This window comes from Ursus americanus, chromosome 10 (genome assembly GCF_024610735.1).
Source record: "Ursus americanus isolate L20-20 chromosome 10, mUrsAme1.1.p, whole genome shotgun sequence".
NCBI classification, from domain to species: domain Eukaryota; kingdom Metazoa; phylum Chordata; class Mammalia; order Carnivora; family Ursidae; genus Ursus; species Ursus americanus.
In genome coordinates this window covers 5733386-5758668 of record NC_142136.1, presented here as the reverse complement: position 1 = coordinate 5758668, position 25283 = coordinate 5733386, and the positions used below count along the sequence as shown (strand labels likewise).

Genomic DNA, 25283 nt, shown 5'->3' with positions numbered 1-25283 from the left:
AAATGTTATTCCCTATTGTCTATATTAGCCTTACGTAAGCATTCAGATTTGTAAAACTGAGACTTCCCAGTTAAGAGACTGTGATAATATCTCATGGAAACAGTCTGAACCTGAAGAAGCATGTGTTCGAGTGAATTATTTCTAGCACACCATCCACTGCCCACTCCCAGCTTTCTAACAGTCTTGATCATTAAAATATCTGCGCAGAGATATGGAAATGTCTAGATAGCAAAGGGTCAGAGTAAAAAGTTCATGGTGGGGAGGGCGCCCATCCCACAACTTTTTGCTCATTCTACTGTCACTAATCGCATACAATGATATTAATGGCCCAGTAATTGGGCGTCTGCAGCACTGAAGTGGAAAATATCCATCTGAGGCAGAGTTCATCTCTGGGTGGTAAGACTTCACTAGTGACTGAATTAATGTTTGCTGACAGTTTCGCATATAACACTGCAGAGGAGAAAATGCGCCACTCTCCATGGCAGAAGAGTTTAGATGGACGTGATGTTATTTGCTTGGACCATCCAGAGACCAGTGGTAACCGCAATAAAGTGCCCTGTCTGAATGTGCCCTACACATGAACCTTATTCCATTCAGGGGACACGTTCTATACTCTAGGAATCCAGAGCAATTTTCCACATGTTTGCTTCAATAAAAGAATACCTTCATCTCCTGGTGGAACATCAGGTACAATGAAACTGGCTACTTCACTAATGAAAAAGCCATTTTCAAAGCAGAACTCCTGTTAGTAACACACAGCCTGGTTCCCCCTGTAATGTCATCAATTATGCTCATGCCAGAAAGTGCTGCCTGCCCATCCGCCCATCCATCCGTCCGTCCATCCATCCATCCACCCACCCATCCCTTCGTCCACCCATCCATCCACCCACCCATCCGTCTGTCCATCCATCCGTCCGTCCATCCATCCATCCGCCCACCCATCCGTCCGTCCATCCATCCGTCCGCCCACCCATCCGTCCGTCCATCCATCCGTCCGCCCACCCATCCGTCCGTCCATCCATCCACCCATCCATCTCAACCCCAGCACTTGTATTTGATTATGGAAATCTGAAATCTCATTGCCTTAGTTTGTATTTGAAAAATTTAAAATTTTTATAATTTTACTACTTAGCAACTTTCCATTGAGGGGCTTGAAGGACTTGTTAACTTTTTAAAAACACACAGTAGCATAGTCTTATTAAGACATGGAATCGATGGAAAGATCTAAAAATAAAGAGGAAATGTGAAAGATCTGATACACTGCTATTACAATCCCCTTTCCCCGTTGATCGTTTCTCCCGTCCTCCTGTTCCTGAAGGATTTTCTGAATTCAGCTCTGGGGCCTACGACTGAAGTCAGTTCTAGGCTACACGATATAAAACAGGGCGCAGGCCCAACACGTTTGGACACGCACAGTGATCATTAGGTGTCCGAAGCGTGTGAGCTTCTTTGTACTGCGACATATGTGCTGTGTATACACATAACAGTCTTTACTGTCACTGTGTATGAGGCACACACGTATGCACACGCCCTTTACTACACCATGCATGGGATGGAACACGTATGTATGCGACCTTTCATCTCACGAGGTATGCATCTGTACGCTCGGTCACCCAGCGGCACCGTCACGGGCTGAACATGCTGGTCTGAGGGCCCCCGAGCCCTGGCTGGAGCCTTGACTCTTGCATTTCATGGCTGCTGGAACTACTGTCTGAGGAACTACTCAGACTTTCTAAGTTCTTGTTTTCTCACAGTGATAAAAATTTCTCTGCCACCTGTTTTGGAGACTGCAAAGTGACACCGAGTGTGTGAGGCCACAACACTTCCTTTTTAAAGTGATCAAACACCTAGCCTGGTAGCTCAGAATTTTAGGAACAAATGTGTGAATCTTAAGAACTACACAAATAAGGTTTCTCAACGTGATCTTTTTATGTCTGTCTATGCCTCTTGGCTATTTTTTTCAAGTGCTTTATTTTGCTTTAAGTTTTGATCTTCAAGGTGAATATTTAAAGGCTATTAAGAAAGAAACTATCTCTCGCTCATTCTCTACTATTGTTCCATTATTTATAAGGCTAAGTGAACTTTGAAAAAGCTATAAATATATGCACTAGAGATATTAACATGTATTTTATGAAACTGTAAAGGAAGTCTTACTTACTCTGGGCGATTTGTAAAGAATTCCTTTTTTTCCAAGTAATCTTCATTTCTCATCTGCTCTTGTTCTGCTCTTATTTTGTACATAGGGTTTTTAGTCTTTCCCTCCTTCGTCTTCCCATCGCTTTAAGAATCAGTCATCTTATTCTTTCCTTAGTGACTTTTGGGAATAAGGAAGAGGGTTCACAGGACTCTCACTCCCGCCCAGATGACACCACTGGATGTAAATGGAGCCAGAAGTTTCTCAGTATAATCTCCAGTTAAGCAGAAGCTGAGACTTTGTAACTTAACTGTAGAGAATGTAAAGCTTTATTCATATGGAATTCAACCAGGAGTCTCACTGATACACTCTGAAAGAGCCTTCAGTACACTCAGGGGAGGATCTCACATTATGTTGAAAAATAATAGAAACAACACTTCTAATTATCAGACTAATGAAACGTTCTTTCCTAGCTAGTCTCAGTGACAAGGCGACCCTGACACACTTTTTTTCCTCTAGGAGAATATTTATACTCCATTAGGATGCTGTCGAAATTATCAATAAAAATACAGTGTTTCCTTTGTGTGCTGGGGAACTGAGAAAAAGCTCTGGCAAGGTTGGTGAAATGACAAGTGGGGAAATGATTATATGTACAGAACACTCCTCCCGGTCTGTCTCTTTTGGGTCTTACAGAGGATCTGCTAACAAGCTTGGGCAATTCCACCAACAAAAAGATACATATAAATGCATGTTTCTTGGTAGAGGAAGCCCAAGGACAAAAGAACTTTTATAACACTCCAAGAAGACAAAGAGCGGAGATCTTATAATTAAGTTATGCAGCATTACTGAAACTTGTAAACTCTCTGGAGTTTCATTTTATGGATGGTTTGCAAATAAATTACACTTTGTGAGTACATCTTCCCCGCCCGCTAGCTTGTAGGAAGACATCGCTTTGCCCTTGGTCTTCTGCCTCACACGCTCTGCTCCAAGGGGACCCCTTGGTTGTACTTATTAGGAGCCAACCTTGGAAATGAGCACTTGACACTAACACCCATTTAAACTCATATCGACCTGCAAAGGCAGGTACTGACACCATGCCCCGTTTACAGATGAAGAGCTCAAGGCAGAGGCTGGGGAAGTTACTTGTTGGAGGGCACTCAAGAACCGGGGTCTGTCTGACTCCAGACTCCCACCTACCAGGCTGATCTGTCGCCCTAAGTGGCGTGTATAGATAACCCTCCAGACACCCAAGAGTCTGATGGGCATTCCATTACGAAGATGACAGTTGTAGGTTAGAAATAAAATGTGTTTAAATGCTGGAATTTGGCAATTCTATACAAGGTCTAAAACATAAATCCTCATCCCATAGTCAGGGACATAAGTGACAGGCTGATACTGTCCTATCACTAAACTTAATGGAAATGTAGCCTTTGCTACATTTACCATATAAATTAATTCATGACAGAAAACCCATAATCATTACACAGGCCACACATTCTTATGTATCTGAAAAGAAATCTACACGTCAAAGGACATTCAAAAGCTCCCACAACTATCTGGGTGGGGAAAGGTTACAGTACATCCGGTATATTTTACACCAGTTGTCATACCTACTCCCCAAAATAAGTAAATCGGAAAACACAAAGCGAAAACAAACCCAAAAGGAAAACAAACCTAAGTAAATAAATATAAATTTAAAAAGAATACATATATATTTAACAAAAATGCAGGAAATGGAATCTGCTGCTCCTCTGTTTTGATTCTGGAAGAATAGTGTTTTGTTATATTTATATGCAAGCATTTTAATTGATTTTGCAATTTTGCTCAGAAGTGACGTTTATGCCTAAGAAACAGCAAAGCTGACTGTGGAGGCTTCCAATTTCATATGCTCTGATTTTTAAAAAAATTGCTTTGGAGAACTAAACAAATAGCCTAGGAAATCACGACTCAGTCAAACTCGTTCACTGCTCCTCGAAGACGACTTTCCCAAGGCAAAGAAAGGGAGGGGCAGCTTAGAAAGGCCCACTGTGAATACAGCAGGGTGTACATTAAAGAATAACCTTTAATCAAACAATTGTTAGAAATCATGACTTTCAGACTATTCCCCAAGTCCAAGTCTCGGCTATGGATTTGAAGTAAAATATCATAAAAGTTACATAAAGCTAAACTGGGAGAGGCTTTGTGCCCATGGCCTTCTCTGCCACACAGCTCTGCTGTGGCCACTGTTCACTTAAAAAGTATCAACACAATGACACTCATTTTTCATCCATCTCTGACTCACATAATTTTGGTAGAGTGATGAAAACTTCTTTGTAGGTATTTTGCAAGGTTCTATGCTGAGGTTGGATAACGACCTCCAGAACCTTCATAAGGCTGATGTTGCAAAGGGCCGACAGACCAAAACTGCTGACTCATTTAGCGCTTGTTATCATCTCTAAAAAGAAATTGTAAACCATGCACAGAAAGTGTCTACAAGAAAAGTCACTGACACAAATGTGGACGAAGGCTGAGAACACAGGAATGCTTTCCTCCTATTAAGTGGCGTGTTTACTGAGATACAGCTTCCCTTGAAAATGGGCACTTGAGAACAGATACTTATTTCATAAACTTTAAAAGATTTTAAAGACAAAAATAACTCTAGGTTATATAAAATGCTGACTATGCTTTTAAGGCAATTAAGAATCTGAATGTCATAAAGAACACGGGGGCTTTTTCAGACCAAATGGCACTAACATCCCTACTTTTGGATCATCTAAGATTAGGAGATTTGATAATGCAAATCAGGCCTAAGCTAGTTACTGAAATAGGTCACTTGAAAAAGTCAATTCTAAACATTAAGAAAACCCACGTATATCATTTTGCCACATGTCAAAGCAAATAATCATCCATGAGAAGAACTAATGAGGAAGCGTATCATTTTGTCATGTCATTTCCTAAGGGAATTTAGTGGATACTTGGTAGGTTTAAAAATACACTTGCAATTAAAAATTAATATTTACATCCAAAATGCCAAAGTCCAATAAACTATATTCTAAAAATCTGGTAACACTATAAATCAAATTAAAGGTCTTTGAAGAATTCATAGCAGATCCCATCCATTTCAACTGGAGAAGAGACACACTGACAAGAGATCTTGCACGAGATGTACATATCCAACCAAAAAATGGTTTGGAACTGCAGACCTTCATCACTGGCCATAACAACAACGATAAAAAGAACTTTCTAGAAAAGAAATCAAAATCCAAAGAGATAAAGTGACTTTCTTCTTAAGCACAGGCAACGGGACTAGACTCAGGTCTCTGGGCTGCGGGCCCAGTACTCCTGGGATCAGTTTACCTGGGGAATTACCCAACACCTGGGCCATCCACTGGCAAACTGGACTGTTCCCCTTGGGGGTAGCACTACTCCACACCATCACTTTTCTGGTTCCTGCCCGTGACAAGGAACCAGCACTCACTGATGATGATGTTAATACCCATACTCTTAGTGCAGAAGGCGCTCAGACAACGGAGATTTGGAGTTGGATACACACTGAACTGCCGCGTCTAACAAACCAACATTATTAATGGTCTCAAAGTGAACTGAGGACCTGAGGTATTCAAAACACATTTGTGAATCTGAGAACTCTCCATTATGCCATCCTGAGTAAATACTATTTTAAGTCAAGTGTGACTCTGGGGTGTATGTGAGTGATCGTGTGATGTGGAAATCAGTGACTTTTAAAAATCTTGGAATTCTTGAAGAAGCGATGGAAAGTCAGCATTAACTTTTTAAACTATTTTAAAATCTGTTCTGCTCGTCTGTCATCTCCTTTCTGGGGAAAGCTGTCTATCTATCAATGAGCTCTGCTGGCCGGGGGTGGGCGTGAGAAGTGAGCTTCTGGCTTTTCCCAGGTATCTGCAGTGTCTTCCTATGTCTGTGACGCGACGGGATCGCTCAGGGGTCTGGTGAGAGTCTCCCTGGTTCCTGGCCAGACTCTCCGCCCCGGACACTCACATAGCCAGCAGCATTCCAACAGCCCCTCACTGGTTCACACTCGAAACCCTTAGCTCTATTTGAAGAAAGATTCCTTTATCCCAGGCTACCACGAGGCTTTACACAGTAAATCGTCACTCTGAGGCGAGTTCTGGAGGCCAAGGGAGCTTGGCTACCTGCTACTGAAACTAATAATGAGTTTTTACAGAAAGAACAATAGGACATGCCATTACTGTATAGATTAATATTAGAACTGTAAATTACATCGTGCTTCTAAATACACACCTGCCACATACTGATGGCACGTGGTTACTGAATGCTCACTCTGTTGCACACAGAGATGTCGCCATCAAGCACGCAGCGTTTGCATTCCTGCTCGGACCTCGGACTGCGGGCTAAACCCACCACGTTTCCTGAAACCTCGCGGGCACTCGGGGGCGGGGGGGGGGGGGGGGCGCAGATTGTACAAAGCCATCTTCGTGAAGTCGAACATGAAAATAAGAGGACGGAATCTGGGTCTATTGGCTCATCTCCAGGGAAGAGCCGGCTGGTGCACCTGGGCGGCACGCCCAGTTCCAGGGATAGACGCGGAACACTGCAGGAGCACTGGGTGCTCGAGAGCGCCCCCCTCAGGCACTGTGCGTACTCTCTGCCACCCACCCAGCCGGGCACAGCCTTCCCCAGGAATTCATCAGTTCCCTGCACTACACATTAGTGTCCTTGGTAAACAGTCTTGCTTAAAAGGTCTTTAAAATAAATAAATAAGCAAACCACTAGTCTTCCGATAGCTCCATTGATTTCACCTAATAACTATTTTCTATTTTCAAAGATTTCTCTGTTATTTTGTACACTTTACCACCCCGCCTCCTTGTTTCATCCCTCAGAATGCTTTTATTTTCATTTTATGATAATTATTCCTTTAAATCTATAATTTACCACTTTCCCTTTCTCTGTGGTACTAACTCTTGCTAAGCCACTTTCTCTGTGTCAAGTTGGCTTCAAAACAAGTTTTCAGTCCCTGGTGTTTCAGGTTTGCAGCAAGGACGGAGATAATTAGATAGTTATGACCACCTTTGTTTTAATAACTAACATAGTAAAAAACAGTGTATTACTGAGTACTAAATAAGTATTCAGTGAATTCCTGACTTTGCACTCTCAAGAGCAGCCAGAAGGCTGAGAAAGCCGTTTCCACCGGATCACCAAGAGATGGGACAGTGCGCCCAGGAGAGAGTGGATCTGCATTCCCTGACGAACCGAAGCCCGTGGTAACAACCCGTGCACACTCCAGCCCAGTTATGGGCATAGTTTTACACCAAAGCAAAAGAAAAAATATTCCATTGCTTGAGTGATGTCATCACCCAGACTGCACTCTGACAAAACTCTGGGCCTGGAACAATCCTACCTTTGTGCCCACATACTGTCTGCTCCTAGTAGGCACGTGATTGGATCCGCGCACCTTTGCCTTCATAGACTTGTGAAGTGAGTGGTAGCTCAGATATGACCCGAAGGATACCTAGTACCTGTGTCCTGCAACAGTGTGTCATATTATTATGTAGATGGAAGAAAAAGGTACTTCACTGAACAAACTCAAGTTTTTTGTCTTATTCTTCTAAATCTGGTTTTAACACGTCCATGTGTAATTCTGGTTTGCCTGTAATCCCCCCATCTTCTGAATCCATGAACTCCACAAGGAATGGGCACCATTACACCACCTGGTTCACTGTTGAATGCCTAGCACTTACAGTTTCTGGCATAGGGTAAACACTAAGTTACTAAATGCATGAGTGAGCGGATGGATGGATGGATGGATAGATGGATGGATGGATGAAGAGAAAGTTCATCGTACAAGAGATACCTATGAGATCTCACCAATGGTCCTTAAAAATATTTTTGTCAGTAGAGATGCTGAGTATATTCATATATATCCATTTATTGCAATACTATAAAAACTCTAGGAGGTTTTTTCCTCTTTGGTATTTATATTATCAAGTACTATTGCTACAGGGTCCCTCATTCAATTAGGTTTCTTTAAAAAAAAAAATGGACAATTTTCAGCAAAGATTCTCACCAAATTATTTGCCACAGTAATAATAATTTAAAAAATTGATACAAACCTATTTAGCTTATTCTAATTTATATAAGATAAATGAATAAAATTATACTTACATATAATGTAATAATCTCTGTTCTTCTGAAATTCTAGACCCCAGAGGTTAGGGCTGAACTCTTGAAACTTGATAGTGAATTTTACATCTTGGTCTGGTCTGGCACAGTTGAGAAGAGGGGTATTTTCCTTCTTAATAGTGCATCGGTCTGCTTGGTCTTTATCAACCATATAAACTTTATAATATTCATACTGGCCAACAGTTTTAGAGTCCACTTTGGGGCAAATAATATCCAATTTGTCTCCTATCTGTGGATATAGTACCAGTCCTTGTCCAGGTAGAAATCTAAAAAGCATAAAAAAAAAAAAAAAAAAAGCCATTGAGTTCATAAAAATTAACAACGATAATCAACATAGCCAGACAATATCAATAATTCCAAAGTACAATTTTGTAAATCCACATTTGTATTTGCCAAAAGTATCTTGGTTCAGCTCAGCATGGGATGAATTTAGGAATTAAGCTTTAAAGAAAAAAGAAAGAAACCACTCTCCTTACTCTATGCAGCAGGATCAGTCAACCTCCTGACACCCCTTTCTACCACCCCCTCGCTTGTAATATTTCAGTACCCCTTTGTATAACTTCACAGTAACTTTTCCTAGGTGGTGAGTCAGATCTTCACACCTGTTTGTTATTTTTTTTTAACCATCGGCAGCTTGGATTTATTGGGCATGCCATAGAAAGATGGCGTCAATTCCAGAGAAGAGTGGGTGTGCTAATCCTTTGTTGTCCTGTTAGTTTCCATTTGCTGTTGATGTTAATTAACAGACAAGTTTCATCAAGAATGTTTCAAATTACTTATCATAATTAGTCAGTCACTGATCAGACAATGGGTTTTTTATTACACCGAACAAAAGAAATGTCTTACAAACCCATAAAAGATAACCAGAAATAATTCCCTGTCGTATTGATTCAGCTGCAAGAAGCAGAGTCCCCATAGTACAAGGACAGCAACTACTGTCCCTGCTCCACAAACCTTTTTTTCTACCTTGAGATGAATTTTCTCCAATTAATTCTTAGAAGCAAATCTTTAGAACTAAGACGACTGATACAATATCCCCTTAATGCTTACAGCTAACAGCTTCCCTCCTCTCTTTTCTCCTTCTTGCTTGCCATGCTGCTGAAAGATCTTTCTTAATGGGGAGTTTCTCTGAGAAACTGAAACAAGAGCTTTCTAATGAACATCCGTCTACAAGTGCTAACACTAACAACACACTCAGAAACCCCATCTTCTTCCTCCCTCATACGCAGCCAAGCCTGCAGGCTCATTAAAATATTAAAGCCCAAGAACAAAGCATCACATCTGAGTCCTTCCAATCCAATCCTTTATTTAACCAGGGAAGCCCACCAGCCATGACAATTAATGGGTCATAATTCACTGAGAGAGAGAGCAAGCGAGCTCCTGGATGGCGGGGCACCCCCAATTTCAAGCACAGACTGAGGAAACGGGTTATGATTTATGCTAATGAACGATATTAATTTTCTGAAAAGCGCAGGAGGTTGTTATGAACCATCACAGAACATAACAAATTATAGTATAGATTTATATTAAAAACCAATACTCTTTATGGCAGGAAAAATGCATGCTGCACAGTGGTCTGTCATCTTCTTTGGGAATGTGTCATTTATAATCCCAAAGACAGTGTGGTTCCCCCCCCCCCACTCTTCCCCCCTGAGCTCCTTTAGCAAGGACATAAGACATTTCATTGACAGAAAGAAAGAAGGGAAGGAAAGAAAAGTGAACAAGAATCATTTAACAAAAGCTTTTCAAAATGAATATTTTTTATAACAATGACAAATTTCAAACAACCAAGTGTGCACCCTTGAAGTCTTTTCTTAAACTTTTGACAAATGAGGACCACCACTGATGAGAGCCTCTCTGTGACTTTCTTGGCCATTTATACAGTTTTCCAGGGAGAAGCACTGAAAATTCAACTCCCAGCCTCCCCCTCCTGGGTGCCAGTGTGGTCGCTGAGGGCACTTCTGTCTTTCCTGCAGGTGAAACACAGCTCTGGGTTCTGGAGGATGGACTGAATGCTTGTGGATAAAGCTCTGTCCTGCCCCTCACAGTGATTCTATGTGTCCTTTGGGTTAAGAAAGAAGTGAGGCCAGGATGCCTGGAGGTCGGTATGAAGGAAACGTGTCCATTACACTGGTCACCTTCCTAACACATCCTTTTCCTCGTGTTTTATTCCTTGACCTTCTCAGGAAATCTTCACTGCATCCAAGAACCAGAGGCCAATTCCTGCCCGAGGGTGCCCACCCCACGCCACGCATTTTCAATCCTAAATCTGCTGTCTGGGAGCTGGCACCGAGCAGGCACACGCATCAGCTGTGCTAGAAGCGTCCCTAAGCCACAGCTGAGGTCTGCGGCCTGCTCGCCTGTGTCTGTCTCCTCTCAAAGCTCTGGTCTTCCCACCCATCAACTTTTACCTGGGGCCATTTCTCCAGGGGCTTGTCCAGGCTTTAGACATCAGGATCCTTAGCAGCCAGATGGACCCACGTTCTTGTGCATCCAGCCCATTTCCTTAAGGACATGCATGGGACCTGCCCCACTCCCTCCCAGCCGCCTAAGATGTCTGCATATCTCAGCACGCTCCCACATCACACCCCGCGTGCCTAACGTCTGGCTCACTAAGCTCTTCCTTCGTTCAAAATGCTCCCTAGATCCTGTTTCGCTCATGAGAGGGTTTTTTTCTTTTTTTTTTTTCTCTGCATAACCAAAGGATCACGGGAGATTTCCACCCCGCCATGTAAGTAACTGCTTCTGATTGTCTCTCCACTCACCAAATCTGAGTTACAGCGTCTGCGGCCGCTGACGGGGCTGAGGTCAGGAACCTCCGACACGGGGGCCAGTCTGGCTAGGAGGACCACCGTGCTTTAGACTATAATTTCAGAAGGCACAAATCACGTAAAAAGTGGTAAGTGTCAGTGATGGGGGGGTGATGGATGGGGAGGGTAAGCCACGGGATGGCTTAGCCAAATGAAAGGAAGAGGAGAAGTCTCGAATTTCAATAAGCATGTTTGATATGCTCATAAAAAGTAAATCCCAATGAAACCCACTATTCCAAACGCTTCAAGAAGTGTCTGTTTACTTTTCAGAATACATTTTGGCAAAGAGTAAGGCGAGGATTTGATCCTTTTCCCTGAAAAAGTAATTGTTTCAAGAATTCCTTAAAAAAAGACCCAGGACTTGAGTGCTTTAAAAGTTTACTTAAGCATATATACATATATGTATATATACACACACACACTATATATATATATATATATATATATATATTTACACATAACCTGGTTTACATATATGATTTACACATAATATAATGTATATAAAATATGTAATATATATATAAACAAACACACATATATAAACCGGTTAGCACACCAGTCATTCAATGGAGGAGATGAAAGTTTCTCAACAGATAAAGAGTGGGGCTGAGCTGAGGGCCTGAACCATGAATTTCTTGCCTACATTACCACTGTGCACAGTCAAGCCCCCCAAACCCCTTTGCTTCCCAGGAACCCTGTTTCTAAGGCAACATGAGAGCAGAAAGAGAGTCAAGCAAGTGTAACAACTAAAGCAACCTATGTTGTGGCAGATGCTCTGAGCGACCAAAGTGTAAGGTGCTCGTGGTCAGGAGTGTAGAGTCTAGCTCCCTGAGGACAGGCAGGTCTCACGTGTCTGGTTCAATGCGGAATGCCCAAGGGCTGACATATGGTAAATGCTCAATAAATAGTGTATTCATTGAAAAAACACGAAAGAACAAATGGAAGCGAAGATACGCACAAATAAATTGAAGTCAAATTATGTGCCATAGGCCACTTGCAGATTATATGCATGGACGAATTCTGTAGACAGGACCACCTAGTGCTGGGAGGACAGGGGTGTGCTGAGGGCAGAGATGGGATTTCTAAGACATCATTCCTGGCACGATGGGTGTTTCTGGAGAACAAGGAGCAGTGCAGACAGAGCTTTTGACCCATTCTCTTTGGAAGGATCTGGGAGTATGGCAGCCTTCTACAATCCCTTCCTATCTGAAATGCAAGGCAGTTAGCCCCTCCAGAACCACTAATAGCAAACACACGGCTGCTACTGAGAACTTATTCTCAGCTAAGCACTGATCGAAGCCCCTTCCACCACATTATCTTGATTTAATCACTGCACACGTACATAACATGCAAAACAGATGAAGCCCTGCTGTGCCAAACAGGAGACACGACAGGAAAAGCCCCCTTTCTTTGCACACTTTTCAGTTCTCACTGCATCACATTAGAGCATAAATCTGGTTTTGTGAAATGCATTTTTTTTCTAAATTGAGCTTTGCATAGATAAGCCATTAAGTTAAGGAGAACGAAGAGAAAGTGAATGGCCATGCAGGCTTGCAAGCGTCCCGTGGAGTCTAACTCCATGGAAAGCATGTGCCTCCAGCAAAGTCTGCTCCAGAGGTAGTCCACCTGAGACCACGGCTCACAAAGGCAGCCATCTGGTAACCCTACCTCGCCCCAGGTGGCTGAGAACCAGTAGGTGAGGCAGAAACTGGCCAACTATATAAAATCTGTGTTTTAATTATAGTGCTACGGATGGTCTCCTGACAATTTATGAGAATTCAAACTGTAAATGAAAATAAAATGGGGTAAATTTCTTAACACCACTTTCGAGTGGAAAACAATGCGTCCCATATGTTAAAAGCAAGTCAGTAACCACAGACTTAAAACATAGGCAAAACCCTGTTTTTGAAGCTCGGTCTTTTATATTGGGATTTTATTACCTCAAGATTACCGAGAGACCTTAATAAGTCAGACTACACAGTAATGACTATGCCCTGAATATTTTGTAATATTTAGTAATTCACTTAATCCTGTTTTGACTTAGGAAGTATTAAAAAAAAAAAATACCCCAAAACAGAGGGAGAATTATGGTGGTGACCACTGGCTCATTTCAAATTTCTAACCTGGCTATCCACAGTAGAGGTCAAATACAGATTTCTTTCTGTGTGATGAAATAACATTTATGTTCTAACCAGGAGTACAGAGTTACAACCCACAGCACACAGGTGAGGTGGTTTTTGTGAAACTCTATCCAAACAAAGAGTAGTGACAGGCGTCATTTCATAAAGTCTGCTGGTGTCTAATCCAAAACAAAAACCAAAGAAGGCCTACAGTGCTTCGTGCCCTATAGAGGACAGAGAAGAGAGGCCACTTTCCTTCCTGAGCCAGGCTACCGAAGGGCAGAGCAGTGACCCTGCTGCCGTCCTGGGAGAGAGAAGCCATACCCTCCTCTCCAGCAGGAGACCTTGGCTCAGGGCTGCATCCTGGAAGTCAGGGCTGGGTCTGCACTGCTCACTGCAGGGCCCCCCAGAATGGTAAGAGAGGGGGGCCTTCTGAGCACAAACAGGCAACTCCTATGGTTTTCCCCAATGAGTCACTTCCAAGCAAGACAATAGGTGTGATGACTCTGAATCAAATACAGAGACAATATGGAATAAAACAGTTAACCTGCCTGAAATGAAATGATCCCATATCAGAAGGTTTTTATCTTCTGATTACCTATCAAATGTAATCCAAGTTTTTTTAAAAAAAGTTATTCACCATGCCAGACTCTAATACTTCCCAGGGGGAATACTCTGAATCAATCTAATAACCTAAATTAGACATTAATATTTAGCATCTAAATTAGACCTCTAATAATCTCAAGTAGACATTTCAACTTCATATTCATTATTGTGGAAACTATTTATAATATAGTCCTTATGTGACAGGATATTCTGTAATGTTTTAATCCACACTAGGAATCCATGCTTTAAAAAAAACAAAAGAAAAAACAAAAGAAAACCCCTAGCACAATGCATTTAAAGCACAAACCAACTACTTAGGAGTTTAGGGATCACAACACGCAATTTCATCTGACAGACCAGAACATCACACATGTGACCTCAGGTCTGGATTCCTCTGTTGACTAGCATGGCCTTACCAGGTCTTGGGGAGTGGCCGAGAAATCAGATGGGGGCAATGGGTGCCCCATCAACTTCTCACCTTGACCAGATGGAGGGGGAGGGTCCACGGGAAGCCAGTAGCTGAGATGCTTAGGGAGCACTGTGTGGGGGAACCCACAGCTGCACCCCCAACCCCACCACAAATGCCCCATTTTCTCCCCCGCCCGCTCCTGCGTTTGTCCCTGATTGGGACACCTGCACTTCAGGACAAGCATTCAATGACTTTTCATGCTTTTCTTCAAAGTTGTCCAAAATTAACCTAGAAGAAAGGCCAAATCGCTGAGGGGCCTCCTTGATGCTGACAGAGTCTGTGAAAATATACACGAAAAACAGGGGGCCTGGTTCTCCTGAGGGAAGGAATATATGGAGTACATGAAGGATACGCCAGACCACCATACACACAAGAGTAACGCAGTAAGTGGGGCCTGAATGCAAAATAGCAAGCTGACAGCGAGGAAAAGAGACCAAGAGAAGAAGACACAGACAGGAATGACCGATGCCTGTGTCCAAACAAACGATAGGGTCAGGCAAACCCCCCTTAGCCAGACACGATGACAGCGCTACTAAGTTGAAGTGTCAGCTCAGATCCAGAGCCATTTCCATTCACCACTGGGTCTATAAAAATCTATTTAACTATCTAGAATTTCTGCATACTGAAGGCACGTGTCATCCCCCTGAGAACAGGACCCTGGTGCTCATTAACAGGACAGTGCAAATCCGGCCACTATGTAAACTCGGGGGACAGGGGACCCACACACGGTAGTCTACCTCTGGAGCACGCTGCCTGAGCAAAGTACGATTCGAAAGTGCATAGGAGCTACTTTTTCACGGAGGATTGTTTTTATTTTTCTTTTCCAAGTTACATCAGAGTATATGATTGTTGTACGTACGTGGCTAATTTCAATTGAAAACATACACAAAGACACAATGTGCATACTCTTTGTATGCAATTCTGCTTATTTTGCTGACAACACAGAAAGCATACACAGGTGATCAAACTCGGGGCTGTCACCTGAGCCTGCTTTGAGACACTGGATGGTGGACCCAGGGTGATTTTTAGCTTTCTGTGTTTTCTGGAATTTTCTACGATAAGCATAAAATGCTTTTGTGATCAGATGGAACATTATTTTCAGCGTACAGTTTCAAAGAACAAATGATATCATGTTCCTGAGCCATCTTTCATAATGCTGGTTTTAAAAAATCAGCATTTAAAATATTGAAAACCTGTAGATGTTTCAACTTTTTTGATGCATTTCCTTAGAAAGTAACTGAAGTTATTATGGCTGGGTCTGTGGCCTACGTAACAAATCAGTCCTTCAGTCCACAAAACCCTAGTAATTAATGTACAACTAGTTGACTCAAATAAATGAAAAATACGGGATGGATACAGTTTAGGCTTCATCATTGCACTGGAACAATCTGGAAGTTGGCTAACATTCCAGGGGATCTGAATCCCAGCTTTAAGAGGACGTTCACCCTAGCAGATGGTACCAAAAACCATGTCCTATCACAGAACAGGTTTATTTGCAAGCCAGAGTTCTATATTAAGTATACTTTGAGTTTACTTACTATATTTTGGAAAACATGCACTTTTCCCATAAAATGCTTCCATTTTATTTTAATTAAAACTCTAAGGCTGCAGGGAAGAGGAGCAGTCAGTCCAGTTGTAAATTAATCAGTCCAAGATTCTGAAGGAGGAGCACACTGCAGCTGGCTGGGCTTTCTGGTCACCTCCCAACAAAAGATGCAGGTGGCTCTGGATAAGCCCAGGCCCATGACCCAGAATCTCATCATGCACTGGGGGCCTTTCACCTTTCTACGGGGTCGAAGAGCATTAACACAGAAGCCCAAGTTTCCTCTCAGAAACACCCTGTGCACTGGGGAATAGAAATACTGCAGAAGCAGGACTTAAATTCGTATGTGAATTTCATAACCACGTGGGATATTCCTCTTGTATTACTTCCGATGAATGCTATAGTCCTGCGGCAGCTTAATGAGATCGTCTCTAAGTGCCCCAAACAGAAGAGTTTGTTACAAAGGGAATAAATAAAAGCAGGGCCCACAACAGACATAGGCAATATTGACCCTGAGAAATACTTGGGAAAAGTTTCCTTTTTGTGGATAGCACTTTACTGCCCCCTTTTGCACTTTCCCATCAGAACAAGATTCTGCACAAACTTTCTCTGAAACCAGAGAGTGGGGTGTAGCTCCAGCCTGTCAGCTTTATACAGAATTAGGCCACCAGATACCACTGCTTGGAGTAGCAAGTAATTACCTTAAAACTTGAAGGCAGTGCACCACTATCTTCTCAGTGGCTTTAAACCTCCAAGAAATAAGGTAGTAATTGGAGGCTTTAATTGACATTTTCTGCTTTAATTCGAAAGTGTATGGGTGCTGGAACAATGGCTGGTTTTCACAGGTGCCCCTTCTTTCACACTTTTCTCAAACAAATATCACCTGCAACATGAACCTGATGTATTCAAGGAAAAGAAAAGGGGCATAAAAGCCGGCTATACAATCTGGGACCATTAAAGTGTTATAAATCCGAGAGCTAGGGGGTGTATGGGGGGGGGGAGTGTGTTTCAAGCTTCATGCCAATGACAAGCAAAATCTTTTCCAGAAAAAGAAAGATGAGAAGCACAGAAATTCGAAATGCACTGTGAGCTGATGGGTGTGCGAACCAGTCGAGCAACTTTCCAAGGTGAGGCGCGACAGTATTCGTGCCTCTCCGTCTATCCACACACTTGAGAGAAGTAGGAAACCACAGTCTAAAGGAGAGTTTTATTTATAAAATCCTCATCTGCAGAGCCAGGGGCCTTCCTCTGGCCAATGACCTCGCCTTGCATTTGACGGTCTGGGTGTAGCCGCTATGCACAATTGTATTTAAACGTAATCCATTTCCCTGTCATTCTACAATCACTGTAGGAGTCAAAATAATATTAAGTTTCACAGCCTACAATGCTGCACAACTGAATGAAAACGGACTCCTTTTGATGTTAATCTTGTTTTTTTATTTTGTGACATAATGCGCAAACAGCGGTGGCTAAAGTGAGTTTTATTTTAAAATGCTCAAAGATAATATTCCCATAGTTTAAATTTTCGTTGAGGAAAATGACGCAAGTTATTTAAGTTTTATCTGTTCCGCTGTAATAAAAACTCCCAAGTCACAAGACAGTCTCGAGCCCGCTGAGGCTGAAACTCAGCTGTCTTCACACACCGGCCGTGATGAGCACCCAGTCCTGTACAGAACTGCTGGATCGCTATACTGTACACCTGAAACTAGTAACGACACCAAGTTAACTATACTGGAATTAAAATAGAAAACTTAATGGTAAATTAAGAAGAGATCTGCAGCGAAGTCAGACGTCCCGTGCGTGGGGCACAGCACCATTGTCTTTGTGCAGGTTCAAAGAGCCGAGTTGATCTTGACTGTGGAATTAGAAACAAAAAGCAGCCACGCACCTCAAAATAAAATACAGAGGTTTTTATTTATGGAACTGTTCTAAGTACTCCCTCTCCCCCTCAAAACTTTCCAAAAAAGTGAAGACCGTAGCCAGATAAGGCCAAATTGGGGAGCTGGAAGAGTCAGGCTGGGGTGCCAGGAGGCGCAGTGGGAAAGCAAGAGGGAAGTGAGTCACTCCAGCCAACTGTGTCGTCGCGGCTCATCCATGCTGGCCCCATTATCGAAACAGGGATTTCATAACCCGCGGAGGCAAGAGACGCGGCGAGCTTCTTTCCCAACTGTGATTTGTTTGCACCTGTACGGTCTTGTTCCAAACCATGCTTTTAGCAAGAGTCTATAAAGGAAGGTGGAACTCTTGTTATTTATAGGTGAGGCACCCGAGAGAAAAGTGGCTTTCATATAGAAAGAAATTCAAGGGGCACTTCCAGCTGGCTCTCACCACGTTGTTTCAGGTAGAAGTGTGCAGATCCATTTGCTCATCTGCCTGAGTGGGAACATCACAGGGCTGAAAGGAACATGTAACTCACCAAGGGAGCGGGCTGGCTGGAAGGAATGCGGTCGAGATCTCCCTGCACAACAACCTCACAATCTAGTTTGGGCGTCTCTTTTTAGCCTTTTGTTCCTATCATCATCCTTTTTTTAAATTCCAGGGAATCTTGCCTATTTAGAAAAACAATGAAGCCTCTCCCCTTTGGTGGGGAAAACAGCACTGAGAGAAAGAGGCACACTAAGGGGGGGTCCAGTTCCTGCTCCTCAAGCTGGAGTGGGACCCGGGACGGAGCTGTTGTGTCTCCTGCTGGACTCCAAGCCGTCCACCCAGTGCCTTGCAGAGAATGGGTGCTCCGTGGGTGTCAGTGTGATTACAGAATGAACACTTTGATAAGACTGAAGAAGACACAAAACTTAGTTCTCTCTTGTTATAAGAACACATATAAGAACAGATTCTCCGTGCCAGTTGAGCATAAGCCTGCCAACATAATTTACAAGGCTGTGTGCATTTTACAACCAACCACCTAAACGCCTGCTTCTTGCACACTTCCTTCTTCCCAGGCTCGGGAGCAGGGTCAGGGACGAGTCTGCTGTGGCCCTAGGACTGGAGACATTTTCCTGCACCTCTCATGGCTTTGGGACAGCCCAGAGAGTTGGAAAGAGGAGAGGGAAGAAATAAAGCAGGCTACCAGGTCTGCCCTGCTGACATCACAAAAGTCAACCCTGACCAGTCAACCTCCACACAGATCACCCCCAAACTGTCTTACAAAAATGTGCATGGGCACCACCATAATAGGACAGTATAGTTCCTGCTCGGTCACCGCCAGCAGCCTGGATAGAGACTCATCAAAACGCAAACATGCACAGAAATGAAATATTCTTAAGTTATTCAAACAGGCTGCTACTGAATTAAATTGAAGGGCACAGGACATGGAGAAACCAGGAGGGACGCCGTGGGTCCTGGGCTCTGAAAGGAAGGAAGACCTGGTTGAGACCTCCAGCTGGCTGCCTGGTCAACAGGTAAATGGACACTAAGTCCCGGGGAAAATGCAAGCGGAGAGGCTCATTCTGGAGGCAAGAGAACCCCAGGCTGCCTGGCTTCCTGAAACAAACTGCTCCAAACTTGCAGAACATCAAAAGCCAGATGGGATATACTGAATGAATCCACAGGCAAGAAGCCAGAATCCCAGTTTGCTGTAGAAATAGGCCTGGACTTGATTTGAGTCTTCTCAGCTCTGACAAGCTAGAAGCTGGCACAGATCCCAAAATCCAAAATAAAATGGCATTTAATTGTGACTAGACTCTAAAAAAGATGTCATACTATCTCCTTAGCTTGACACATGCTCAGCACCTAACCGAATGCAACTCTCCTCGAAAATCTGACCTCTTTTTCTCCCAAAGAAGCCATCATGTTAATAGTTAAAGGAATAATCCTCAATAAATGCATTAATATTCACTATATACTTTTCATAACTGTCGAGTGTCCATTGGGCAGAACCTTGTTATCAAAGATTCAAAGGATCCATCGAGAATTGCATACCCATCATAGAAAAAGTTATAAATAACGACTGACAAGGGAAGAATTACACCTCAAACTTTTTTTTTTTTTAACCCACTTTGTATGCACGGTTTTCAGTGAACGTAGTATATATGCTTAACTTAGTTATTCGATTTCTAATTACTCCATGCAATAGCGTAAGAGAGAGAGGCAGAGAATTGAGAGGATGGATTCCGGAACCAGGGTAATCAGGTTCAAACGCAGACCGTACCACTTATTAACTACAGGACTTCGGGCAAGTTAATTAATGTGCCTTGGTTTCCCCACTGATATTACAGGAGTCATAAAAGTAGCTCCCTCAGACGTTACTGTGAAGACTGAACGAGTCAGTATGTGTTGAACGGTTAGAGCAGCACCTGACACAAAGTGCTCTATGACTGTTGTTAAGTAAACTGTCCACCAGGTGAGCCGGTTTCTAAATAAGAAATAACATGTAACATCAACGCAAAGAGTGTTACTATGCCCATCCCCTGTTCAACGACACCGTCTCTTACCGTATCCAGTACTAGAACACACGAAGTGGATTCAGCCCAGGCTCTCCTCAGTCCATGGTGGAGAAACTGATTTAGCCAATGTTATAAATGTTGCAATGAAGCATCAGGGGTAGGGAGCAGAGGCGAGAGCGTGGACTTTGCAGTAAAGGGGAAAATAAAGTGCTTCACACAGCAGAGAAGTCTTAAAGAAGGAGTACAGGTGTGGCAGGTGAACAAAATACAACACAACAAACTTTAAAAGGTGAACATGCCATGTTATAATCTTTATTAACATTTCCTTTTTATTTATTCTGCCTTTGTATATGGTAGACAAAATGAACCGTAGCCAGGCACACAGATATTCAATTAATTTTATTAACAATAGCTGACATTTATTGCTTCATTGTGCCAAGCACAGAGCTAAGCTCTTTTAATCCTGACCACAATTTTATTACTCTCTTCTTCAGCGCTATTAGACTACTGCCTCCATTTTAGAGACGGGATAACTGAGACACAGAGGGTACTGCCCCTAGTTATACAGTGAAAAAAACCAGCTATGCTGGGATTGGGCTCAAAGAGCCAGATTCCAAAGCAGGTGCCCTTTGCTCAACTAAAATAGCACTTGCTTGGTCGTTTTTGTTAAATCGAATTGCCTGACCTTTCCATTATCATCACATGCATCTTAAAAACCCATCGGTACTGCTAACTCTCATATTCAGAAAGGTAGCTGAGATCCCTGGGTTAGCTATGCCACAGGGTCTATTTGCTTCATTTGTGGGATCTTTGAGCTATGCTCAGATGTATGAAATAACGTGGATGCTTACAGACGTACACTGGATACACACATACTGCTCATAGCCGAAATGGTATTACTTTGACTTGCTTATTACTGTGTATTTCAGGGACCTACTGTGACCACACTTCCACCAGGCCTTCCCTGTCCCCACACTAGGACTTAAGTCTTTGAGGGTAGAGACTGTTTTTCTTTCTATCATCAGAGCCTAGTAAAGGGCCTCACACTTAACAAGTGCTTGTTGAATAAATCAGTGCTTTACCCCCTCAGTGACCCAGATGATCCCTTATGGCCTCCAACAAGGCAAGAATGTGGCAGAAAGCAGCAAGGCAAGGACCACAGATTTCTTCAGAGATTCCAAAACAGCCTTAGAGGGTGATGAGCTAATGTTGAGCTGTTTCCAAGGAAAAAAAAAAAGTTAATTTAGAGCAATGGTTCTCAAGGTGTGGTCCCTGAGCGGTAGTAGCATCAGCTGAGAGCTTGTTAGAAATATCAATTTCAAGTCCCACCCAGACCTCAGGAATCCGGAACTCGGGGGTGGGGGCCCAGCAAAACCCTGTTTCCACAAGCCCTCCGGGTGATTCTGTGCCCTAAAGTTCTAGAGCCACTGCTCTGGCAGGGGGCGGGGGTATCTTGTAACAGGTGACATGTTACCACACCATAGGCAGCCATAAACATACATCTAGATTGTTGTCTGTGCATCGGACTGATTCTTACTGGATGTCACCAGCAGCTAGTCGGTAGAGGCCGCCAAGATTCAACAGCTCTTGTCCCTGCCTCTTTCTTAGGGACAGGGAGGGCAATGATGGGGATTAAGGTTTGCAGATGAATCATGACAGTGCAATGTATAATGTTCTTTGTATGCCCCAGGTATTTACTATAGTGCTGTGGGATTACAGAGAAAAGATTTAAAGAAATTGTGTCTGATCTATGTCATAAAAAGGGCACTCATCTAGGGGAATTTGTAAGCTTTATTAGACAGTCCATGGTAATGAAGATCCATTTTTCCACAGACCATGGGGAACTCAGGGCTTACAAGAGCTTATTTGCATCTAAAATGTACCCCAAATTCAGTTCTGGTAGTTACGTGAAAACCGGCATCTTCTAACTTCTTTAGCTGGCCCATTCTAAGCCTGGCCCTGAAGACGACCGGCCCGGCCCCACTCACACGACAGTTCTAGGTCAGGGCAAAGGTTTCCAGGCCACAGTCAGCCAGCTCAACTGGAGGAAAGAGAAAGGACCAAGATTCCGGGAGGCTGAGGGGATGCTGCAAAGGGAAAGGCACACTTGAGACACTCTGCTATGCCACAGGTTAGGGACCCTGCAGGGAGTGTGGTTGCGGAGCACCAGTGGACAGACTGTGGGTGCTGCACCCCCCCCCCAAACTACCAAACAAGCCAAAGCATTAGGACCATCCATAATCCCGTTCCTCCAATAAAAACATGTTGACTCTACTGGTTTCAAAGTGGAGAGTAGCACTCATAATCATTCTGGGGTGATATGAGGGGAAACAGTACTTGCAAAGGGCAGGGGAAAGCCTTGGGGGCAAGAGGTACTTGCCCAGCAAGTACTGGGAGACCTATATACAAGGACTGTAATTGAAGGATGCAGCTGAAAAACTGCGAAAATATACTGGATTGTTTAATCGTTTTAGATAGGAAACATGAAGAATCTATAGTCCTGAAGAAAACAAACTTTTTCAAAGCAAAGCCGATCACCAGTGATTCATTCCGGGCACCCTGAATGTCCACCCACCCCTGAGCTGGCAGAACCTTCACCTATGCATGCTTTTAGAGAAACAAAACAGCAAACTATTAATACTTCACTACAATCCTTTTTTCCTTCATATTCTGTGTAGAGAATTACCAAAGGCAGAAACAACTTGTTTTTCTTTAATGGAAAGTTCTCCTACTATGCTTTGTTTTCGTCTTTTTTTTTTAAATCAGCAAGTATGCACTCACCAGTCAAAAATGCTTTCAACTAGAATTACACGTTTGAATTTATACAGGAAAAGGGAACATGAAGAACCACTTCTGATTCTCTGCGGGAGCACGAGAAATAGGTTCACCTGGCATCCAGTGTGCAGGGAAAACCCTTCATCACTGACCACCCACTTTTTCCCCTGGTGTACCCAATCCAACCATCCTTATCTCCAGCACTTTCTGCGGTCCATTTCCGCAGGTAGAACGGGAAGCTGAATGCTGCCGGGCGGTCAGTAAAGTGGAGGCAGGGCTCCCCTGCTTCTATCCCTAATCACTTTAACCCTGTTCCTAGTAGAAAGCTGGAGGCCAGGGCAATTCAGCTTCTTCCTTTGTCATTTGCCTGCCATAAATATGCACCAGTCTGCATTTGAAAAGCTGAAGGAGGCCGCAAGCTTGCTGGACATTTATCATGCTCTGTTCCCTGTTAACAAGCAAATACTTTAGCTGAATGGGCCATTAGCAATCATTGTCAAAAGCAGAATGCAAGGTGCTTGGATGTGACCAGCTTATAAATTAGGGGGTGTCCCTTCTCTTTGCTGAATCCAGACAAGTGCAATGGATCTTTTACTATAGATTACTGAATTAGACTAGAAAGGACGGTGAATTCGCAGCCGCTGGGGATGGCAAGGGTATGGGCAATCATTTCTAAATGTTTTGGATCTATGAAATCTACATAGTAACGACCAGAAAAGCAGGCAACAAAGGCCGTAAGTCCTTGCCCCAAACAGAGTATTAGGAACCAAATCAACGCAATGGGTCTGAAAGAGAATACTGAGGATTTGATGAAGGTCTCAGACACAGAACGAGTTAGTTTAGAAAGGCCCCACGTTGCTGTTCAGAGAACAGCATGGGGAACTCCCTTGATCCACTCCATCAAGAAAGGCACTGGGGCTGTTTGTAGCTTTCGGTATTGGCCACGTCTTAAGAGTTTTCAGACTCTCCTTAAGAAATGCTGAGACGTTTCTATAACGCCAAATAGGAGGCGATAAAACAAGTATTTCCTTTCTGGCTTGCCCCGATTGCGGATGTCACTCCGCGTGTAACCCAATCATGGCTTCAATGGCTCGTTTTGTGTCCTGACTGAAATGGAGAGTGCAGAAGGCAAAAACACAACTCCAGTTGATCCACAAGGTCGTTCAAGACAGAAGGCAGTAAGATTCCATGGCATGACGATTCTTTTTTTTTGTTTACTACTTGAAAGCCGAGCGGTGCTCACATTTTCTAATCCCGTCTTTACCCGGAGGGCGCCCATCTCCTTCAACTCCACGGTGAAGACTCACAGTTATGAGCAAAATATCATCTAGATAGGGCTCATTGGTATGGTCACATTGGAGTACCGCTGGTTTGAATGAAAACAAAAGCCCCCTTCTTATTTATTTTATTATATATTCTTTTCCAGGCGGGAAGGACAAAACTCGGAGAAGGGCTCTCTGGCAGAGGGAGAGGGACAATGGTCCTGTTTACCTTCGCTTCTCCCACGCGGTGTGAGATGGCCCTGGGTCTGAAGCATGGCCACAGTCCAAAGGTCTCTCTTTCTTTGCGTGCTGCTCCAGCCCTACCTTCCCCTCTGGTCTCTGTTCCTGCCCAGCATGGCCCTGCCTGAAGCCCGAAGAGATGAAGGCGAGGACCGCCAACTGCAGCTAATCCTAGAGAATGGCTGCTGCGGTCAGGCCAGGAGTTAAAAAGGAAAAGCTTGCAGCCTTAACAACTGCAGTGATCTGAAGTTTTAATCAGCCCCATATCTCAACCTCTCAAAAAGGCAGCCAATGAAATCTACCTTCGCCATATTATCCGCCACCAATGAGCAAGAACTGAGCAGCTTTTCTTTCCTGCTTTCACCATCCCGGGCCACAAGTAGGGCTTTCATACTTTCTAATCCGAGTTTCCAAGTCTGTGTGGTTCTCACATAATAGCCAACAGCCCGGAGCAAGGGCCTTCGCTTCTACACCCTTTTCAGAGACGTGTCATTTCCAACATCAAGCTAATCTATATGTTGCCATGGCTTCCCCCTTTATCTGCCTTTCCATCTTATGAACTGCATGGATTTACCACATTATTTTTATCTGAAAGACAGAAAATGGTGGTTTTATTGCCATACAATCAGATTACTGCTGCTAGTTTCTCTATGCCTTTTTACCGTACTTCAATCAAAAGGGATCAGTTTCTTTATACTCTGCCCTTGATTTACATTACATCTGTAAAGACCTAGTCTGGGTTGTAATCCCCTTATTAACTATGACCAGGGTTGATTTGCCTAA

At 43.3% G+C, this 25283-nt stretch overlaps 1 protein-coding gene across 1 annotated transcript in view; it reads right to left on the bottom strand.

The window, feature by feature from the left end:
* Nucleotides 1–25283, bottom strand: part of EFNB2 (ephrin B2) — a 43730-nt gene that overhangs the window by 13025 nt on the left and 5422 nt on the right. The window contains exon 2 of the mRNA XM_045772895.2: nucleotides 8276–8559. Within this exon, the coding sequence (XP_045628851.1) occupies nucleotides 8276–8559 (284 nt within the window). The remainder of the gene's footprint in view (nucleotides 1–8275; nucleotides 8560–25283) is intronic.